The sequence below is a fragment of the Copadichromis virginalis genome, linkage group LG2 (genome assembly GCF_057382275.1).
Source record: "Copadichromis virginalis isolate Kocher_CV1m ecotype Utaka linkage group LG2, C_Virginalis_male_GT1.1, whole genome shotgun sequence".
Taxonomy (NCBI): Eukaryota; Metazoa; Chordata; class Actinopteri; order Cichliformes; family Cichlidae; genus Copadichromis; species Copadichromis virginalis.
This window is the reverse complement of record NC_140619.1, coordinates 20,308,996-20,330,535: the sequence shown is the minus strand read 5'-3', so window position 1 is coordinate 20,330,535 and position 21,540 is coordinate 20,308,996. Positions and strand designations below refer to the sequence as shown.

The 21,540-nt window shown below is 41.5% G+C and overlaps 2 protein-coding genes across 2 annotated transcripts; both read right to left on the bottom strand.

Annotated features, from left to right (window-relative positions):
• Positions 1 to 49: 49 nt before the first annotated feature.
• LOC146717203 (cyclic nucleotide-gated cation channel-like) lies at positions 50 to 5,764 on the bottom strand. Its single transcript, XM_085472896.1, has 10 exons — positions 5,676 to 5,764; positions 5,317 to 5,427; positions 4,792 to 4,983; positions 4,599 to 4,709; positions 4,319 to 4,425; positions 3,674 to 4,161; positions 3,304 to 3,582; positions 3,107 to 3,205; positions 1,835 to 2,212; positions 50 to 1,712 (listed from the first exon to the last, which is right to left on the bottom strand). Exons 1-10 carry the CDS (start codon positions 5,762 to 5,764, stop codon positions 1,527 to 1,529), a joined length of 2,040 nt encoding a protein of 679 aa, XP_085329022.1. The 3' UTR covers positions 50 to 1,526.
• A 4,643-nt stretch (positions 5,765 to 10,407) lies between these two features.
• On the bottom strand, positions 10,408 to 20,717 carry LOC146717202 (plastin-3-like). Its single transcript, XM_085472873.1, has 16 exons — positions 20,614 to 20,717; positions 18,246 to 18,332; positions 16,809 to 16,960; positions 16,437 to 16,566; positions 16,176 to 16,308; positions 16,015 to 16,096; positions 15,772 to 15,937; positions 15,229 to 15,368; positions 13,928 to 14,023; positions 13,487 to 13,673; positions 13,322 to 13,400; positions 13,117 to 13,231; positions 12,247 to 12,380; positions 11,888 to 12,011; positions 11,588 to 11,712; positions 10,408 to 11,424 (listed from the first exon to the last, which is right to left on the bottom strand). The coding sequence occupies exons 2-16, from the start codon at positions 18,304 to 18,306 to the stop codon at positions 11,292 to 11,294; spliced, it is 1,857 nt and encodes a 618-aa protein (XP_085328999.1). The 5' UTR covers positions 18,307 to 18,332; positions 20,614 to 20,717; the 3' UTR covers positions 10,408 to 11,291.
• Between the last annotated feature and the right edge of the window lie 823 nt (positions 20,718 to 21,540).

Below are 21,540 nucleotides of genomic sequence, written 5' to 3'. Positions count from 1 at the left end.
CACACACACACACACACACACACACACAGTATAAAAGAATGCATTCAAATGATGTAATTTATTGTTAATAAATGTTCAGTATTTGTGTTAAAAATATACCGTTTAATAACAAAATTGTTCATACTTTTTCAGAGTTTCTGAGAAATAGACTAAACTGCATGCTAAAAACACTGAAAATAATAAAATGACTCATGCTGTTTTATCTGTGATCACTTAGACAGAAGGATGAAAGACATGCTCTGTATTAATCTCTTTAATTAGAGCGGATGAAATGAAATGAAAGGAAATGGGCTGTGACAGAAAATGTGATCAGTGGAACACTTTGAACAGCAGGAGTCCTCATAAACTAAAAATGCACACTGTATGATAGCATAATGTAGATAAGAGGGACCCAGTCTGAAATCATTTACAGGGCTGAAAGTCCCTCCACACCATGAACTGAATCCCCAGGATATCTGATCCAAATGTATTATTATTTCTTGAGAACAAGAGGATTTTTTCAGATGATTAAGTTAATCATTTCTAAGTTGGAGCAAGGCCCACCACTGATAAAAGCTCCATGGGAAAAATCCTGCTAACAGGCATACTAACAAAGACAAACCAAACCAACCACATGACCAGAAAAACCTTCACACTTATGTGATTACGTTTAAGATGATTTGATGGTATAGTAAGTATTTTTTTTTTAAGTTATTTAACATAAAACTACTATTGTACTTATAGCTGAATTAAGTCTACCAACAAACTGGTCCATTCTCATAAACTCATAATTAATCCATGAAAAATACAAAGTGGCTTTGTGGAAGCTGCCTTTTTGTCACACAAATCTTAAATACAGTGGCCAAAGTGGACATCGCTGTAATCGTCTTTTTATGTATGTGGCTAGAAATCAGTGGCAAAATTGTTCTCATTCTCATTATGCCTCCATTCACCTCCTACACCCTTGCCCACTCTCCTTCCTCATTTGCACCTCATTTTCTTCCTCCTCGCCTCAAGCCTCATGTCCTTAAATGAATTTAGGGCTTAAACATTTTCATTACTGTCACAGTTAGCTAGTGTCAGCAGGTTAGGCATGCAAACCTGCTGTTTTCAGACAGCTAACAAAAAGCCACTAAAAAATGCAACAACAACAAAACATAAGCTAACATTATACCAGCTAATGTGAGGCTTAAGTGTCCTAAAAATCCCACTTTCCCTCTGATAAACAATTTGATTACATTCTCACATCGCAATCTGCTGACGTGTAGTGGTGAGATTTTACATACTGTACCTTTAATGCATGCCAAATAGTAGATTAAGACATAATTAGGACATAAGTCAGCTGTATTTTTCGTCTTTAGGTTCTCTCTCTCTCAAGCATTGTTTATTTATTGCATTACTCTACTGTATACTGGCAATTTTATCTATATATTTAATCATAAAGGTGTGAGCAACTGTTCAGTGGTATTAAGAAAGCTTCAAACTAAAAGAAACTTCTAAGAAGAAATTATGCTAAATATTTCAGGAAAACTAATTTAAGACATTATTTAAAATCGGAAGGTAATTTCACTTCGCACACTGTCACCACCAGAAATACTCTCATTGCCGTCAGCATCTGACAGGAAGCCGCTGCCAGTTGCTGCTGTGGGGATGTTGCTTTCCAGGGCCGTTATTCGCTGTTTCAGTCGAAGCTGGGATGAGTTGAATTCACTCTGCAGACGGGCCAAACACGTCTGAAAGTAACATCAATGTTATTAGTCATTCTAATTTTTCAAAAACAAAGAGCCATAATGCAAGAAACTGTGTTATGAGAAACAAGACCACCAGCTACAATATTCAGCATAACAGTACTGACCTGCAACCGATCAAGACTGGTTTCTAGCCTCTCCACCTTCGTCTCCAACTCCTCCCCTGCAGACACATTCAGTTCCTCCAGAAGTCCCTCCTTCATCAGGATGTCCCGCCCCCTCTGCTCCAGCTGTGCCCTGGCATGGGGAAACTCCTGTAGCGCATCCATCAGGTCTTGTTTGGAAAGGCAGAACAGGTCAGAATATCCAAGGCTCCTAATATTAGCCGTGCGTCTATTCCCCATCTTGCTGCCACTGATGTTTAGGATGCTGATTTCACCAAAGCAACTTCCTGCGGTCAGAACAGCTAACTGTGTGACGCCATCCTCCCCAACCACTGCCAGGCGGCCCTCTTTAATTATGTACATCTCTTTACCCACATCTCCCTTGGATAAAAAAGACAGACAAAAAATATACATTAGCATTTTTAACAGCAACACTGTATAAAGAGAATTATGACAACTATCTTGATAACCGGGTATTGCTAGGTATGTTACTAGCTTCAGCTACCAAGAAGTACATGTGCCTATGAAGTTTCTGGCTATTGGCAATGATATGGAGCTTTTTTTTCGGGGGGGGGGGGGGGGGGGTGTTGTTATTTTTACAAGTGTTGTAATGCTTTGCTTGTACAAGAATGCACATGCATGTACAGCCCTGGATTCATGCATGCACAAGCAAATTCTGTGTTTGATCCAATAGCTTGTAACAACAGGTCCTATCCCCCTTTCTTCCAAACATCCTCCTCAGGACACTGGTTCATGGTTGAATGCCTTCTCCAAGACCACAAACGCATCTAGACTGGCTAGGCAAACTCCGATGCACCCTCAAATATCTATGAGGGAAAAGAACTCGTCCAGGATTTAACAACCAGAAAGAAAACCACATTGTTGCTTCTGGATTTGAGGTTTGACTAAAAAGTGGGCTTCCCTCTCCAGCACCCTGGCATAGACCTTGCTAGGGAGGCTGGGATCCAAGTGAAGTTGAAGGGAAACCAGCCCCCATTTCTTTTATCCAAAGGCACGCGAACTTTCAAAGGCATGTCAACCAGGACAGCCCCACCACATCCAGAGCCTCAAGGAATTTGAGGGAAGTCTCATCTGCCTCAGAGGTCCAGTCACCAAACAGTTTAGGAGAAGGCGTAAGAAAGTCGAAGAAAGATTTAATGAATTTATTTTTGTGTATGTGCTTTGTAAATTTTAGCAGAATTGTTGGACAGTGACGTTGTACAGCCCTTCTATCTATTGCATATATACAGTTAGGTAAACCAGTAAACGTGATACCTTTCTACAGATGTAGTCTCCAGGACTGAAAACTTGCGGTCGGAGTTTTAACACCAATTCTACAAGGAGGCCTGCCTCACAGTCCTGGAAGATACGCACCTAGGTCCAAAAACAGACACAAAAGCAACATTTAGGAACTTCAGATCGTTTGACTAGTTTTGCCAAGTGAGGTAAAAGGGTAAGATATGGGTCTTTACCTTCTTAAGTGTGTCCAGGTGAACATTGATAGCTATCTCAGCTCTCAGTTTATTAGGCAGACTCTTGAGGACTTCTTGTTCATCAATTGTCTTCTGATTGGTCCAAAGGTAGTCAAACCAGCGGATGACACGCTGCTCCAGCACCTTGCTGACATGTCTGAAGTGCATGTAGTGTTTGAGTCCATCTACACGTGTTTGAAAGGTTGCTCTTGTTGCATTCATATTAGAAATCATGGATCCAACATTACCCACAATGGAGGCAAATATCAGAACACCAACCTGGAGAGAAATACCAGTAGTAATTGTTTTAGCAGACTGGAAAAACTAGTATACACCTTTTGTATAGGGTTTGAGTAAGCTATAAACCTACCAGAAAGTCAAATATCAGGAACAGATATTCTTCATCTCTAACGGGTGGAGGAGTTTCTCCTATAGTGGTCAGCGTCATGGTCGACCAGTATAGGCAGTATATATAACTTCGTGACAAGGTGCCGAACTCAGGGTCAGACGCATTGGGATAAACCCATGAGTCAGAGCCCAGTCCCAGGATTTTGGAGAAGCTGTAGTATCCGCAGGCATTCCAATGGATTATGACCAGGATGTACAGAATCAGTTTACAGATGCGGAAAGCATTGGGGTAACCCGTTCGTGTTTCTGTACGCTCAAAGAACTCAAAGAGACGGGGCAGGCGCAGCAGTCTGTTGAATCGAAGAAGCGGAGTGTAGCCGATTCCAACAATCAGGTACAAGAGGTCAGTTGGAAGAATGGAGCAGATGTCAAACTGACACTGTAACGTTCGAATGTAGGTTTCTCTCAGACGGCGCACATCTTTGATCATCAAGCCTTGATCCAAGAAACCTTGATGTACATAATAAATGTAAATACAATGTCCCACTTCTGGGATTTTTAGAAACCTGAATTAAGATTCCATCAGGAACAAAAAAGAGGTCAGTGTCATAATATTTCATGTTCAGTAGTTTCTTGTCTGTTTCATGATGGAAACTTATCAGAGTACCTGTGTGAAGCCGAACAGCAATATCCAGGATATAGACTCCATCACAGGTGTAGTCCAGCACTTGCCAGATGAGCACATTTCTCATCTGGAGTTCATCGAAACAAGCCCTAAAGAAATACAAACAGCAAAGTGACAAAAATGATATCAATCTGCTATTCCAGACACATGTCATTGCCCCAGAGACGTGTTAGTAAGAGTAATAACACAAACAGGAATCTGCTTCTGAGAGGGAGTTTGACCGTTTGTATTAGCGGAAGCTATGTCAATGTCAGCTCCCTACCTGACAACTAGCAGGGTCCAGTTGTAAAAGGCTGCAGCACCAATCACCATCAGCCAGTAATAGTACGCGTCATCAGATGGAGATAAAACCACAATATTACACTTTTTTCTCCTGACAGAGAGAACCCAAAACACAGACAGTAAGCATCAACTGAAGTTTCACACTGTTTGCATGTTAGCTGTAGTTTCCTCACGTGCGTCTGGAGCATCTGATTTCGTGATCTGCATCTGAGCCGGTACGGCTGTGGCTGAACCTGCTGGGCGGCGCCTGTATGTCCATGTTAGCAGGGCCTCTGAACCGCTCCAGGAAAGAATCCGGTCGCTCCGTCTCCTCAGCCAAACTCTTCTGCGCCCATTCTCTCAGGGTCATCACCATACTGACTATCCTGAAGACAAACAGGCAGAAAATGTTATGGTAAAATGGTAAATGGCCTGCATTTGTATAGCGCCTTTCTAGTCCCTAAGGACCCCAAAGCGCTTCACACTACATTCAGTCATTCACCCATTCACACACACATTTACACACTGGTGATGGCAAGCTACATTGTAGCCACAGCTGCCCTGGGGCGCACTGACAGAGGCGAGGCTGCCGGACACTGGCGCCACCGGGCCCTCTGACCAAGGTTGTATTGTTGTTTTGTTATTGTGGTTGTATCCAGCTAAAACATTCACTCTTGTACTGTTTTACTCCATTATCATCTGAAAATCAGCTATCATACCTGGACAGAGCCCCTCGGGCCCGAAAGGAATTCTGGGAACCAGCATCTCTCCTGTCAATGGCTGCCATTTGCTGTAGCTCTGAAGAAGTGTCGTCACATATTGACTGTCCTCTGTGTATTCATGCACATACAAAACACATAACACACAAACCATGTAACTCAGCAAACAGTGTGTAGAGCTTTCAACAACTTGAAACTAGTGATTATCCTTCTGTCCACTTGGACTAATTTTGCTATCACGGTTGTCGCCCCCTGCTGGCCATGAGAAAGAATACGGATTTAAGCATCAACTAAACTGTAACAATACCTGTACCTGTGTGTGTGTGTGTGTATGTGTGTGTGTGTGTGTGTGTGTGTACCTGCTAAGTGTGCTCTCAGCTCGGTCACTCTCCTCCTCTGTCCATGTTTTCACAGACAGCCTGTGAGAATCCTGAACCAGACCCGTCATCCTACAGACGCAAACACAGCAACACTCAAGTCATTTTCATTTTGTTCACTGCGAAAAGAACACAACACAACAAAACACACACATGGAGCCAGGTCGACTGTACCCAACCCAAGATCCCAAGCACCGTCAGAATATGTGTCAGAACACACACTCACGCGTGCACACTCACACCCACATATCGCACTTATATGGAAGGTCATCTAGTACGAGGTCATCCTTTGTCGAGCATCACCACAGAAACCAGATGACATAGCAACAAGCTGTACAGTAGTTATGACAACAGATCATAAGAGGGAGAGACAGAAATGCAAAAGTGATCCATTCAGCAAACCTGGTAACTGTTCTGATGCTCCAGCGTTCAGGTGGTCAGTCCATCAGCTCAGATCCTGTGCATCTCGCCAAAGTATTATTTCTTTCAAAAAACACAAAACAAAACTCAACGTCTTTTACAGGCTATAAGACACGATGAACAGACTCGAGTGCAATACACACATAACACGGTGGATGGAGTGAACAAATGTAACCGATAAAAGGAACAATCACGTGGTACTCGGGGGGGAAAAAAGCATCGTTTAAATTGCAAATTGTGTGTGTACGTGCATATATGTGTGTGTTTCTTTTCACCAGCATGCTCATCTGAATTCAAGAATCTCGTTTGAAGTGGCCTCTGATCTGGAAATGTGTCTTTGTGCATGTGTGTGTGTATTCTGCTGATTACTGAGAGAGATTTTTGTGAGTGCACCTGCACTATTTCAGCTCTGTTCAGATGGATTACAAAACAACACAAAAATATACCCATCTATCCAAAAACGTGTTTTCACCATGTGTTTTGATTGGTTGTGACGGGATGTTGACATGTCTGTTCAAAATGACAGAAAACACGAGTGCCTTACAGGGTAAAAGTCATTTCTGGGATCGAGTGTCACGTGTAATTGGCTCAGTTATTACCAGCACACATTTAGAAAGTGAAGCAGCTGCCTCTCAATCATGATAGCAGCTCCACTGCTGCAGTGATGACAAATACACCGCACTGCAGACACATTAACAACCTGTCAGAAGCTCAACTGACCTATCCCAGTTTTCCCTCTTATATTGCAGGACAGCTGCAAATATTTAAGCCTTTGTTTCACAAAAACAACTCCTGCTCATTTTAAGCCTGGAGATAGTCACCTTGCTGTATATTCAATAAAGTTAATGCTACCTGCATTCCACCCATGTTAGGTCATGCTACTGTGCACGCTGCCTCCACTGAAAACATCACTTAAACCCTTGATGGATTCTGCCTGTCATTTTAGCAAAATAGCAAATCAAATATAATGTCGGTTCCCATCAGTGTCTTAACACATTTTAACATAATGCTTTGTCTGTAAATCACAGCTTAGCTCCTTTTTGCTTCAGATAACTCTGAACTTGTATTTAACACTCTCAGGGGCATCAAACATAAGGCCCGGGGACCAGAATCAGCTCAGCGAAGAATTCCAACCTGGGCAGCTCGAAGGCTTTGGAAAATGTGAAGGAGTGCATGGATTTTGAACTTTAAACTGTTTTTTCATAAATTTGACAGATTTGCTGTTGACAAAGACTTTCACACTACACCAAATAGATAGATAAACAATTCAATGGAAAAAGTTACAGTTTTTCCACTACCTGCCACATAATAACCTACAATTTTATTCTATTTTAAAAAGCATTTACTAATTGTTGTACATGTACAATAACAATATTAAGACATCTCAGGGATTAAGTGTTTAGCTAAAAGTCTTCACACTGACAGAAAGATTTTCACTGGTCCGGCCCACTTAAGATCAAAGCAGGCTGTATGTAAAATTAGTTAAAACAAGGTTATGGATCGCTAGCACTGCTATTGTTTGCTTGTCTGTGCATACATTTGGCTGTGATTCGTGTTTTTGAGGCCTAGGACCCGCCCCCTGATGATAGATGTAGTATAGTGGCTTCTGCCTCGGCTCTTTCTGCTCCTTTACGGTCCCTCGTAAAGCAGCAATCTGGCCTTTGTGTTAGGTTGCTGTTCCTTTTTGGTTTTGTGCTTTCAATATTGGGTAATATATGAGCTTCAGGAGCCTCCCCGTGATCCTGATAAGGATAAGCAGAATGGATGAATGGATTGATGACTATGACCTTCATTAGAGAGTAAATGGTTGTTGTGTTCCAGCCTTACAAGCCAGCCGTAACTGCGTCCTGATAGTTTCTGCAAAGTTTATGGAAATCATTTGTAATCATTATATTAAATCTGTGAAAGGACTTCTGTGAAAGGACTGCTGCTATCTACCCAAACGAATGTGACATGTGACTGGAGTTTGTTTTAGAACTTAGATCTTATGCTATTTATGCCTTTTTTTACTGCTCTTTTTTAAACTTATTCTTTTAAACTGTATTGCTTATTGCACTGTAGAGGCTGGTGAGAAACAGCATTTTGTTTCAGGCTGGGTAACACCATATGAAATGACAATAAACTTCTTTAGTCCTTGAGTCCTAAATATAAACATAAGTAAAATGGCCACTTTCTTAGGACCAACTGCTCAACTAATGTGAATCTAATCAGCCAATCCCAGGGCAGCAACCCAATGAATTTTTGGCATGATTGTACAGGAAACACACTGAAGTTCGGTTTGAGCATCAGAATGAGGAAGAAAAGTGATTTAAACAACTTTAAATGTGGCGTGGTTGATGGTATCACACAGGCTGGTCTGTGATCTGCTGGGATTTTCCCACACAACCCTCTCTAGTGTTTACAGAGAGAAGAGGAAATATGCAGTGTGCAGCAGTTCTTCTGGCAAAAATAACTTGTGGATCCCAGCAGTCAGAGGAGACGGCCAGTCTGCTTCAAGCTGACAAGAGGGCAACAGTAACTCAAAAACAACCAAGCCATGCAGAAGAGCACCTCTGAATGGGCAACAATGTAAGCAGATGGGCGACAGCAGCACAATACACACCAGCTGCCGCTCCTGTCAGGTAAAAACAGTACTGTACATTGATGCCACATTTCACACATGCTCACCAAAACTGGACAACAGTAGATTGGAAAAGGGTTGCCTGCTCTGATGAGTCTGCTTATTTGCTGCAACTTCATGCTGCCTTCTATCAGTGCTTCTGGCAGGTAGTGGTGGTGTAACGGTGTGGGCTGATGCTTTCTTGGCACACTTTGGGAGTATTGAGCATAAATCGCACAGCCTACCCGAGTACTGTTGCTGACCATGTCCATCCCTTTATAACCACAGTGTATGCATCTTCAGATAACGATCAACGTCACAGAGCTCAGATCATCTCAAAGTTTCTCAAGCATGAGTCCACCCCCCCACCCCCCACCCCCCAACCCAGTAGAAGATTTGGATTAACCTGCTGCTGTTTGCTGAGCAGACTGACTGAAGTTAAAGCCAATTCTTTGATGTAATACTTAAGCAGCACACACATACACAAAAGAAATGACTGGTATGTATAATTCAATTCAATTCAATTTTATTTATATAGTGTGTGAATGGGTGGATGACTGGACGTGTAAAGCACTATACAAATACAGGCCATTTACCATACAGCGCCAAATCACAACAACAGTCGCCTCAAGGTGCTTTATATTGTACAGTAGATCGTACAATAATAGATACAAAGAAAAACCCAACAATCATATGACCCCCTATGAGCAAGCACTTTGGCGACAGTGGGAAGGAAAAACTCCCTTTTACCAGGAAGAAACCTCCAGCAGAACCAGGCTCAGGGAGGGGCGGGGCCATCTACTGTGATTGGTTGGGGTGAGAGAAGGAAGACAGGATAAAGACATGCTGTGGAAGAGAGACAGAGGTTAATAACAGATATGATTCAATGCAGAGAGGTCTGTTAACACATAGTGAGTGAGAAAGGTGACTGGAAAGGAAAAACTCAATGCATCATGGGAATCCCCCGGCAGCCTACGTCTATTGCAGCATAACTAAGGGAGGATTCAGGGTCACCTGGTCCAGCCCTAACTATATGCGTTACCAAAAAGGAAAGTTTGAAGCCCAATCTTGAAAGTAGAGATAGTGTCTGTCTCCTGAATCCAAACTGGAAGCTGGTTCCACAGAAGAGGAGCCTGAAAACTGAAGGCTCTCCCTCCCATTCTACTTTTAAATACTCTAGGAACAACAAGTAGGCCTGCAGAGCGAGAGCGAAGTGCTCTAATAGGGTGATATGGTACTACAAGGTCATTAAGATAAGATGGGGCCTGATTATTTAAGACCTTGTATGTGAGGAGCTGGATTTTGAATTCAATTCTGGATTTAACAGGAAGCCAATGAAGGGAAGCCAAAACAGGAGAAATATGCTCTCTCTTTCTAGTCCCTGTCAGGAGTCTGAGTTCTCTTAAAAATGAAACTTACATTTATCCATGATATCCTGTTTCAGTAGACCAAGAAAATTCAGAGTAGCCTCAGCTGTGCCATCAATTAAATGTAAAACAGTCTTTAATTGCTAAATACAAATAAATATAACATCGTGCTATTTGCTACGTGATGGAAGCAAAATCTCAATAATAATATTTAAGGAAATGGAAATGAATGACTGCTATTGGTTCTGTTCAGTAAGTAAATGTGTGGTTGTTGCAATAACACGCTTGAAACGGCAACAGAACAAATCACACAGAACACAAAACTAGATAATATATGAAAAAAGATTTTATTGTTTACCATAACAGACGTAATTGTGCACACAACACATTGAAAGTATTGCTCGCATGACTTTAAATTAATCCAGGACTAAACCTTTGAGGTTGTTTATTGCAGTCATCATGGCAGCAAAAGCAGAGCTACTGAATTCAAGTGTTATGCTGGAACAGACCGTCTACAGACAAAGCGCTAGAAAAAAGCACTACAGATGTGCTGTTCTGGGTTAAAAATCCTAGTCAAAGCATTTAATAGACATTGAAGGTTAAAACAGGTTTCAGTTTTATATTCTGTGAATATATTATCTGCCTATAATGTAGCACAGCTTTGGTCATATATATGAAAGATTATTATGGCTCGAGAACAATAACTGACACATGGGAAGTTGAGAGGAAAAAGCAGCTGAGAAAATGTTAAATATGTTCAGGAATGGAGGAAAGGCAGCATTAGGTGCTTCTATGTGAGATGTGAAGTAGTTGTTTTTGAATATTTGCCACGTGTCATAACTTAAAGACAAACATAAAGACACAATTTCATATTTTCTTAACAGGTTTCCCCTTCGCACAGTCCTAGCATGCATGGCTCAGACCCTGTGATAGTCAGCGCTCTATTAGATTCATCTCAGCGAGCAGCACAGACGATGATCACCTCGTAAACGATCGTAAAAATGAGATCCAAAGAAAAGCCCCAAACCAAACCTCAACCTTTATATCATGTAGCCGTTAAAGAAGTCCCACTTTACTGCACTTTACTGTTTACACTCAGATTGGATTCACTCTGTTTTGGTTAGCTCAGAATAACCACATAAAACAACAACGCAGTACATCTATGCCCACTACACGTGTGTCTGTTTGTCTTTAGGTGCAAGCGTGTCTCCTTTAAGCTTTCTTCATCCCTCTCCCCATCAGGCAGGCGAAGATGGTCATCACCATTTTGGGGTTGACTTCTACCAGGTCTTCAGGCAGGGCGTAGACTTTGGCACCAATCTTCCTCGCCATGGAGACGGCATACCTGGAGAAAGGAAGGATGGTAATTAGAGTGTATCACCTCATCATCACAACGTTGATGTAATAATCAGAATGCCCCACTGCCAGCTAAGGTTCTAGATAGCAATGTAATGAAATACAAAAGCCCAGTAACTACTGGAAACAAACGGAGCAGCAGAGGTGATTACTTGGCATTGTTCAGTTTGTCTTCCTCTGACAGATTTTCCTTTTTAACCAGCTCAAAGTTGACACTCTGCGGCTGGATGGCATCAATCAGGTCGAGAACTGGCAGACTGCTACTGATTATTTTGTCCTAAACAGAAGAGCACACAAGCATCACACATCCACAGCTGGTCTTTCACTCTTCACAAGCAATAATCCACAATGACAAAACAGAATATACATGTGAAAATATCTCACATTACACTAGTAATTGGCTAGTTTGTGTAATGAATGCATACTTTCTCTGGCAAAGTGTAACTTTTTACCTTGAAGCTTTTTATAGAGGAAGTCTTGCCAGCGCCAGACAAAGTCTTGTTGACCCAGGAAATGATCACATCATCTCCAGCAACTTCTCCATGTCCAAGGTCTTTGAGGACATTTAACGTGTACCTGCATGTGGATGTGAGAATATTAGCCTCGTTACTGAGCACTATATTTCCCATAAGTCCCGTTGTTTTTAATCATCAGTGCACCGATGTGTCTCATCATAACAGCTCAGTGCATTAAACTCGATGAACTTGGTGAGAGAGCTCTGACTTTTTCGGTTTCCATCCTGAAACAGCAGTACCCCCTATCTGTCCTCGATTGTACTGCAAACCCAACATAGGAATCAAAAGAAAATCACCTCCTCATCAGCTGCCACACCAGTGCCAGGGTTAGAGTAGGGTTTCCGTCGTACAGGTCCTGTCCACCAATCCCCACCAGGAAAAACCCGGCTTTTTGCTTCCCCAGCTGCACGGCGTAGTTACAGTTTTCAATCTGCAGTGCGCAGAAAGACATTTTTGGGATCTGCACCTTGTTGTTTACACTTTATACACTGTCCCAACTTTTTTGGGAATCCTAGTTTTTACACGCACACAAACAAAACATTGCAAATTTCAAAAGCCACATTTAATTTATAGTAGAAAACATATCAAATGTTTAAAAAGAGTAGATTACCATTTTAAATAATAATACTAAAAAGGTCAATCTGTAGATGCAGTTTTTTCTAAATTCTACTGTGAGTAAAATATGGATTTATGAGATTTGTTAATGTTGTTGATGGATGGATACATTCTGGATACATTCTGTTTTTACTAACGTTTTACACATTGCAACATTTTTTAATATATTTCACGAGTCATAAGTTCAGCTTTCAGGCTGATCTAAACACTAAGACAGTTTTTCTATTCATGGCTGTCATCGCTGTGAGTAAGATGTCCTTAATATGATCACCTAAGCTTAGACTGTCAGCGTACAAGCTCCATACATCTGCTGACTAGACTGTCTCTGTATGAGGGGCAGCCAATAAGAAAACGGTTGTCTTAAAGAGACGGGAAGAATGTGTGTCGAGTGTGAAACAAAACAAGGTGCTCCACCAAGACCCAATCTAAGGCATAAATATATGGAGCTGGAAATGAGCATCATACACACCCATTAAATGTGTATGTGTCGTTTCCACGTGAACATCTTTTATTAAAAACTGTTCTTTGAATGAAGCAGTTTGTGTATTTACCTTTTTTAAGTGGCCTCCTCCTGCTTTGAATGGAGGGCGATTGACTTTGTCCCATTCCACTGGAACCATAATCTTTTCATAAAGTTGCAGAATCACTATGGCATTCTGCAGATCACTGTACACACACACAGTGGCGTGTGAGGTGAACATGCACATGTAAAATACATATCAGAGTGTTGCTAAACGGTACAGATCGCACACTGACCCATAGATATGATGAACATTTGGAGAGACGCCGAGAGAGTTCATCCAGTTCCTGAAAGTTCTCTCCTCCCTGGTCTCACCTGGAGATCGTGAAAGACAGAGTCAGCCACAGGATCTTACCTCAGCGACTACAGGAGCGAGAAAGGAAATGCTCATCCATGCTTACTCTCCACAATCCACTCTTGGTTCTCTGGTTTAGTGAGAGCCGGGTGTTTGTTGAAAAGGGTCGCCACGAAGGCCATGTTGAGCTTAGAGTTTCCACTCACAACATCGGTGGCAGTGACAAACTGCCTGCAGCCCAGACGGTTGGCCTGCTGCAGCATGCACTCTGCTCTCTTTACCAGATCCTGCTCCTGTGACACACACACAGGCACAGAGGCGTGTGATATGCATGTATTTAAATGACAGATTCATCCTCTGTATTAGTTCTCAGTTTTCAAGCGTTCAAATAAAGAAATTGAACCATTTTCTCTGACATCACTGGGGCATTTTTCTACTGTGTGTGTGTGTATGCAGGGTGTGTATGAAGGGTTAGGCCTGACTAGAACAGCACTACAAACAAAGAATCTACAACGCAAACGACATGCTGCCTTTCAAGCAAACTCACATATAGACCGCTCATTTCAATGTTAACATGGGGAACATCCTCTTTGCTGCCATCTGGGGCGATCTGCTCGAGCAGGTGGAAGTAGGCCTTGGAGTCCTGCGTGGGAACAGAAGTGCACAAAGGCAGAGACAGACCCGTGTCAGACTGCGCTCATGTTTATTCCCAGCGCTAAAAAAAAGATTCTTCACCCTCAACAAACATGAAGGAGTAAAATTCAATTAAATGTAATATTTATATTCTACTTGTACTTAGCGTAGTTTGATTAGTTAAAGTCAGCATTTTGAGAGTAAACATGAATTTTGAGTGACATTTATTCATTTATTCAGGGTTGATTTCAATAGCATTATGTGTTGTTGCAATATGTGACAATACTCATGCAAAATAAATGTAAATGTGTGTTTAATGTGTGTAAATGTGTGCAAAAATAAAAGTGCATTTACAAATTTTTATATGAAAGCAGAATACAGTTAATTGCAGCCAACTGCAGAGCCAACCTGCCTTTGCTTTTTAATATTTTACTGAACATCTATTTCAGCCGTCCCCAACCTTTTTTGCACCACGGACCAGTTTATGTTGCGGATAAGGTGTCGCGGATAAGCACAACAAAATGAAAACAGCACCGGTACCAAAAAAAGAAGATTTATTCATAACAAACGGGAAAAGACCCAGGAAAACCGAGTTAACGATAAATACGATACAAAATAAAGATAAAAAAACCCCAAAACCATAAATTTCACACCCGAGCCTCAACTCTTGCGCCCCGGTACCAAACGACTCTGGGGGTTGGGGACCGCTGATCTATTTAATTTGACCTATAATTATTTTGCTTATGCTGGGCTTTGGTGGAGACAATCAGTTCATCCTCTACCTGAAACAAACTATCCTCTGTCTTTAAAACGTCCCTCCCCTTTAGCCAGCTTCCCTCTGATTGGCTGTCCCTCATGAAGAGAAAGCTCAGAGAAAAGCAGGTAGCTGTGTTTAGCCTGACATGACGATATCAGATATGTGAACTCAAACAGAGCCATGAGTGGAAAACAAACGTTCTTCTGTTTCACAGGGACTATTTGTGCATATTCTGCCCTCATCATTTAAATATTCTAGTTTAATGTTTAATCTAAGCAACTATTCAAACGCCCGTGTGTCAGAGCTACAACCCATGAATGAAGTGTTTATACTGTCACAGGCATATTACCCTGAAGAGAATGTGATTTTTTTTAATTGTGACCCAACATCTGTAAAAGATCAAATAAGGATTCAGTCTCTAATAGCAAACAGTGAAGCGACTGGTTACATTTTCTTACCTTAACATCAGCAGAAAAGTTTGATATCTTCATCCCGACTTTCTTTAAATGGAAATTGACCCAGCGGAGCAGCAGCTCTTCAGGACTGAGCTTCATCAGTTCCTCCAGACTCTCACCTTCCTCTAGCAACGCTGCAATAGCTATACAGAGAGAGAGGAATGACTCTGGTGCCTAAACTAAACTCCAGCATGTATTTAAAGGACAACTGCTATATAAACTTCCATGTTCTGATCCTGGGACTCTCCTTTTTATCTGGGATTCACTGGGCTCAAACTGTCACAGAGGGTTCAGATTTTGTCAAAGAAGTCAGTGCAGCTTTGGATAGAAGTAAATGTAGTGACACTGCATAAGCTTAGTGAAGAGCTAAAGGCGGGTCAATGTGACATTTTACAGTGAGTCACTTTTTTGTGGCCAGGAAGTGAAATGATAGAAAATATAGGAAAACAAATAATGGGTCCCCTTTAAATTGTGTTTTACTTTTTGCATGTTTGCAAAATTCCCTCTCCACAGACAAATCTATCTGCAAATCTATCTGTGCTCCACCTTCATTGCGGCTCAGCTCGATATCGGCAAACAGCCCTATCTTGATAATCTGCCAGAGGAGCCCGAGCACTAGATGAGGTTTCCCCTCCTTCAGATCTTGAGCTCCGATGTTGACGACCTGGCACCCGATGGCTGAAGCAGAATTCAGAGCCAAGTTCAGATTCTCCTGTAGGATATGAAGGGTCAAGGGTTAAATCGCATTAAGCCAGCACACGATTAAGATGTGAAAGGGAACCAACTGACCTGTTTGGTGAAAGGAGTCAGTTTCTTTTTGTTGATGGTTCTCTCGTCGATGGTGTCAGGCACAGATAGGTTGATGAGTTTACTGAAACAGTGAGCGTGAGGGAAGCATCTTAGCGCACTGCCTGAACGTGACAAACAGCGTCTAAAGAAAACTGCTTTACCAGAGCATGATGCCATCTCCGACAGCTTTAAACAGATCCTCGGTGTTGGGGTTGATGGGGAGAACGTGCTGACAGTCGGGATCTTTCTCCAAAGCCGAGTTGAGGTAGTTGGCAAAGGCGAAGCGCTCCTGCTCTGAAATACGACAAAGCCAAGTGTCAGATCTGTTTCTGCGACGACTAAAACCTGAGGCTGTTTGATCAGAGAGTTCTCTGACTCCACCAGGCGGTGACACCACACATATTATATATGGCGTTACTAACCAGAGATCGAATGTTGAGTTCCTGCACTTGAGAGCTCGCTGGTGCCCCCGATGGCTACAATGCCTTCTTTCTTGTTGAGAGCTTTCCTGAAACTCTGGGCTATGCGGTCGTCCTTGAGTTCCTTAAAGAGCTGAATATATATGCAAACACACGCTAACTTACAGACAATCAAACCATGGTTACTGTATATTTGTCAAGATATTAACCAATATAAGTCATTTATCACTTAATATGTTATGGTACTTTGCCTTTCTTTACAGTACATTAGTATATAAACAGATTTTTATGTAACATGTTTACTTTTTTGGCTGCTGTGAGTAAACTGTTAGTAAAGCTGTGAATTACTACAGTTAGTTAACTAGTGTTACCTACAGCCTCGAACTCTGATAATTCAATTTTGCTGTCGTTGTTCAGATCCAGCTTCTGGAGGAGTTGTCTGAGCTGGTATCCCGGGACAGGACAGCCAACCTCTCGGAAGAGATTGCCAAGTTCGGTGGAGGAGATGTACCCATTGCCATCCGCATCTACACGTGGTGTGTCAAGACAGGAAATGAAAGAGAACTTTACTTAAGCTTAAACTTCTACTCTTTATTTCTTTATTTACAGTTTTCCAGATATGCAGGGCGAGATTTAAAGTGCTGCCATTGTGACATGCTAAGAGTCAGTGCCCTAAAGTCTCAGCTTATGTTTACTCTGTAGTATTTTCCATTGAAATGATGTGCAAATCATGGCATTCTTTTCTCTTCTTACGTTACACAGTGTTCCAACTTTTCTGGAGTAAAATTTACTGAATTGCTCCTTTAGTGCAGCGGTCCTTTTTTGCTCCACGGACAGTTTAATGTCAGACAATATTTTCACGGACCGGCCTTTAAGGTGTCGCAGATAAATACAACCAAATAAAATGATACGACCAAGACAAAAACTGTGCTATTTTATAAATTTATTAATAATAAGCAAATTCACTGTGTAATTGTGTAACTTTATTAGCAGCGTCCTCCTGAAATGCACCAACAACATTGAGAGTAACATCCTCCTCTCTGCCCCTTAATGCTCTCTGGTCGCTATGGTAACGCGTAAATATTTCTTTCAAAATAAGACGCATGACTACAAAACATTTATAAAGAACATGAAAATATATAATTCACCATAATGCTAAATCAATGAGAGGGGAGACAATGACACCTGAAGTGTGTTGCTTATGCTCAGCCTGCTCCGCAATTTTGTTTTGGTAGCTGGAACCGCAGAAAACCCCGCTTCACACAGGTAGTGTGTGTGTGCTGTTGTGGCAATCTTGGAATATTCTGCCATGACTTTTATCCAAAGTAGTTGATGTCTCGAACATACTTTTAAAGCTTTTAAAGCAGTTCGTGGGTCTTTTGTGAATGGGAAGTAACACTCAGATTATTTTTAAAAGAAAAGACAGTTGATCGTGCACTAGTAAGTTTTTTATTTTTTCTGTGCGGCCTGGTACCAAAAAAATGGGAAAAAAGACCCAGTGAAACCGAGTTAGCGTTAAAAACCCTGAAAATCATCAATTTCACACCTGAGCTTCAACTCTCGCAGCCCGGTACCAAACTCTCACGGCCCGCTAACGGTCCGTGACCCGGGGGTTGGGGATCGCTGCTTTAGACAATAACGGGAATGTAGGCGTATCAAAGCTTCTGTCTGCCAGATCCTGCACACGTACACAGGCGTGCACAAAGAGGCACTTTTCACAGTCATGTACACCACACAGTCAAAAATAAGTGGCTAATTCATAGTTTTCTGCAATGTGAACGAACACACACAAACACACACATTTTTACTCACCCACTTTGTTAAAGGCCTCCTTTATCTCCGCCATCTCCTCGGCACTGAAAGACTTTGACATTCCGACACCTGTGAGACACCTGACACCTACACAGGCAAATGATGCGTGTAAGTGCTGCGTACCAACTCCGGACACATCGCACAGAGCATCAGGAGTAATGACCATAAAAGGCTTATAAAATGCAGATTTCTTATGCATGCATTGTGACTGAACTGGCTGCAGTGCTTCAGTTCGCCCTTCAGTGCGATATGGCAGCCTCGCTTCTGTCAGTCTGCCCCAGGGCAGCTGTGGCTACAACTGTAGCTGCCTCCACCAGTGTTTGAATATGAAAGTGAATGAATAGTGGAATTGTAAAGCGCTTTGAGGGCCCCGAAAAGCGCTATATAAATGCAATCCATTATTATATGGACCAAAATCTCTGAGGCACGCTTCCAGCACCTTGTTGAATCTATATGCCATGAAGAATAAAGGCAGCGTTGAAAGTTAAAGGGGGTCCAACTCAGTACTTAACAGGTGTAACTAATGAAATGGCATGTCAGTGTACATGACAGCATAGAGCCTGAGTGGTATAATAGCCATACACTAATATCATTATTGAAAGCAGCTAGAAATAGAAGACAAGAAGCTTGTTGTAATGACACAGGTTGTCCAGCAGAGCGGCTCCAAATATGCAGCTGGCACCAATTTCCATTTTCAATGTGAAATTTTCCAGCAATGATACCAAAAATATTAAATGTTATTAGGGATCATTTCGTACAGCCATCCAATAGGCCAGTGACTATCAAAGTGTGGGGCCCTGGTGGACCACACAGGTACTGCAGGTGGGCTGCGGTAATAACAGAAATTGAACTAGAAATTAATTACATGCATACAAATACATATTTATATTAATACATTTATTAAAAAATATTTATATAATAAATGAGTTTTAACAGTTTTCTCACTCAATAAGGTTTTTTTTTTCCAAAAACTGAGCTCCTATTAGGGCTGCATCTCTTGAAACAAAAATCTCTCACGCACCCTGATCATGTTACAGCATGACAAACAAATTAACAGGCAAAGCTGAGCGTGAATATGCAAACAGTGGTTTCTCAACCAGATACACATGGATACAGGCACTTGAATACAAGCCTTCTAATATCTCTATAAAAACTAGAAACAAAAATGCCCCTTTAAAAAGACAACAGTGGTGATCAGACGGCAGTTAGCTATACCCACGGTTATTTGAATAAAGAAAGGAAAAGCATCTCTCCTAACGCAAACCAGCCCAAATATGTGCACATCACACTACTGCTTTGAACTGGTGCAAACAGCATAGAGGTATTTAAAAAGTGTTGCTGTTTTCTAATTTTGATTTTACAAGCTAGATTTCACAGGTTTTTAGGCTTTTAAAGGCAAAAAATGTGATTCGGATTATTTCGAAAATATCGTATTATGATCTAAACATTTTAATTGTGTAGCAACTCGTTCACAATACTCAGTTTATAGGAAATGTACATATCATGCCGCCACCAGGTGTCACTGCTTTGGGAAGATCAGACCTTCAGATGGACGTGTCCTTGCCAATAAATCCAAATCCTTTTATGAGTATTATTATTAGTGTGTGTGTGTGTGTGTGTGTGTGTGTGTGTGTGTGTGTGTGTGTGTGTGTGTTGGGGGGGGGGGGGGGGGGGGGACTATTATTTGGACAAACCGACCACCTCAAAATTGCCCCTCTGTTGTGAGACGTGACACTGACTGAACAGCACTGCAGCCCGCTGTAAAAGTCTGGCTGTCTGCATGCAATTTGTACTGCAGATAGATTAGGCAGAGCCCGCGCACATGAATGATGTTCATAGCTTATAAAGCCTGGCACATGCTCAGTGTGACGACGCACTTCGTCCGGCCGCTGCTGCTGCACCGTCTGCCAATCACATTCTAGCACTCACTGAAAGAAAAAGCCACTTTCACGTCTATTAACGGTGTGGCTGAGGCCTGAGTGGGAGTTTTATCAGACAGGCTGCAAGTAACGCACAATATGCTGTAATAATATACGCAACTTAGAAGTTATATAGTATTCCAAGAAGACAAAGTCATGAAATAAGAATAAAAGTAATACACAAGGTGACATTTTGCTTAACTACCATGTGTGCATACCATGAGCCATCTAACCCACAAATACTGCGTATTTTAGCATATGTTTAAAATATTATTGAATACAGTCTCTACAAGCATCCCCACATAAGCTGTAAAATGTGATTTCTAGGTGAATGGACGGACAGCTGATGTGTCGCAGTGAGTTTTAAATTGTTTTCTTCCGATGCATAAAAGTCTTTACCTCCTGTCATTAGTCACGAGAAAACGCCCTGAAACTCTCATTGTGCTTACCTGTAGTCGGCGGATGGGGCAAAATCACCTGGGGAAACCAATCTCTCTGTCGGCCTGGCTCTGCCCCTCTGTCCCGTTTTCTTCTGCTGACGCCGCCCGGAGAAGGGAGCCGCTCCGCCCCCTCGGCGCCACCCTTTCCCTTAACCAAGCCTCCTCCTCATGCCCGCGGTCATGTTGAGCACCAAGCAAAAGAAAACACTGTCTGTGGTGTTCTTCGGAGACAATGGCGAAATTTACCAAGAACATAAAATTCTGCACTAATGAAACAGAGAGAAACACGAAGACTCACTTATGGCCAACTGATATGTAATGCTAAACAAATAAAATGTAGTAACACTAACAGTAGCTTAATTAGCATTAATAGCTTGTGTTTCTCAACTTCAAACAATAAACTCTTTGATGGGCAGACTTGAAATACATTATATATAAACTAATGTAAGTAGTTCTAACAATTTTAGCCTATTTACATTAACACTAACTATAATCCATCTGGAAGCAGGTCTCATATCTGGCATCTTTTCACAGCTTTGATAACTTATTTAACAACCACTTACAACCTTTTACTTAATAAGGGAATTTTTGGTATGTTTAACGGTAGAGTAAGAAAAATTTCTAGATTATTTAAATGAAAACATATATCAATATATTGTACATGTAAACATGTAAACAAAGGTAAGCACTAGGTTGTGAAAGGCGGCATGTTGCCTTCAAAGGATACTTTTGAGCTTTTAATAGTGTAAATGTTCCTCATTGGTTCACATATGTGGGAGTATTTATTTGAAAAGAAACTCAAACTGAGCAACTTATTCAAAATCTGTGAACACCCCGTTAGAAAGTGCTATCTTGGTGCTATCTTGGCTACATAAAGTGCTCATAATATAAGTGTAACTGTAAAATTTCTAAATTAAAGTAGTGTGTCAAATCTCA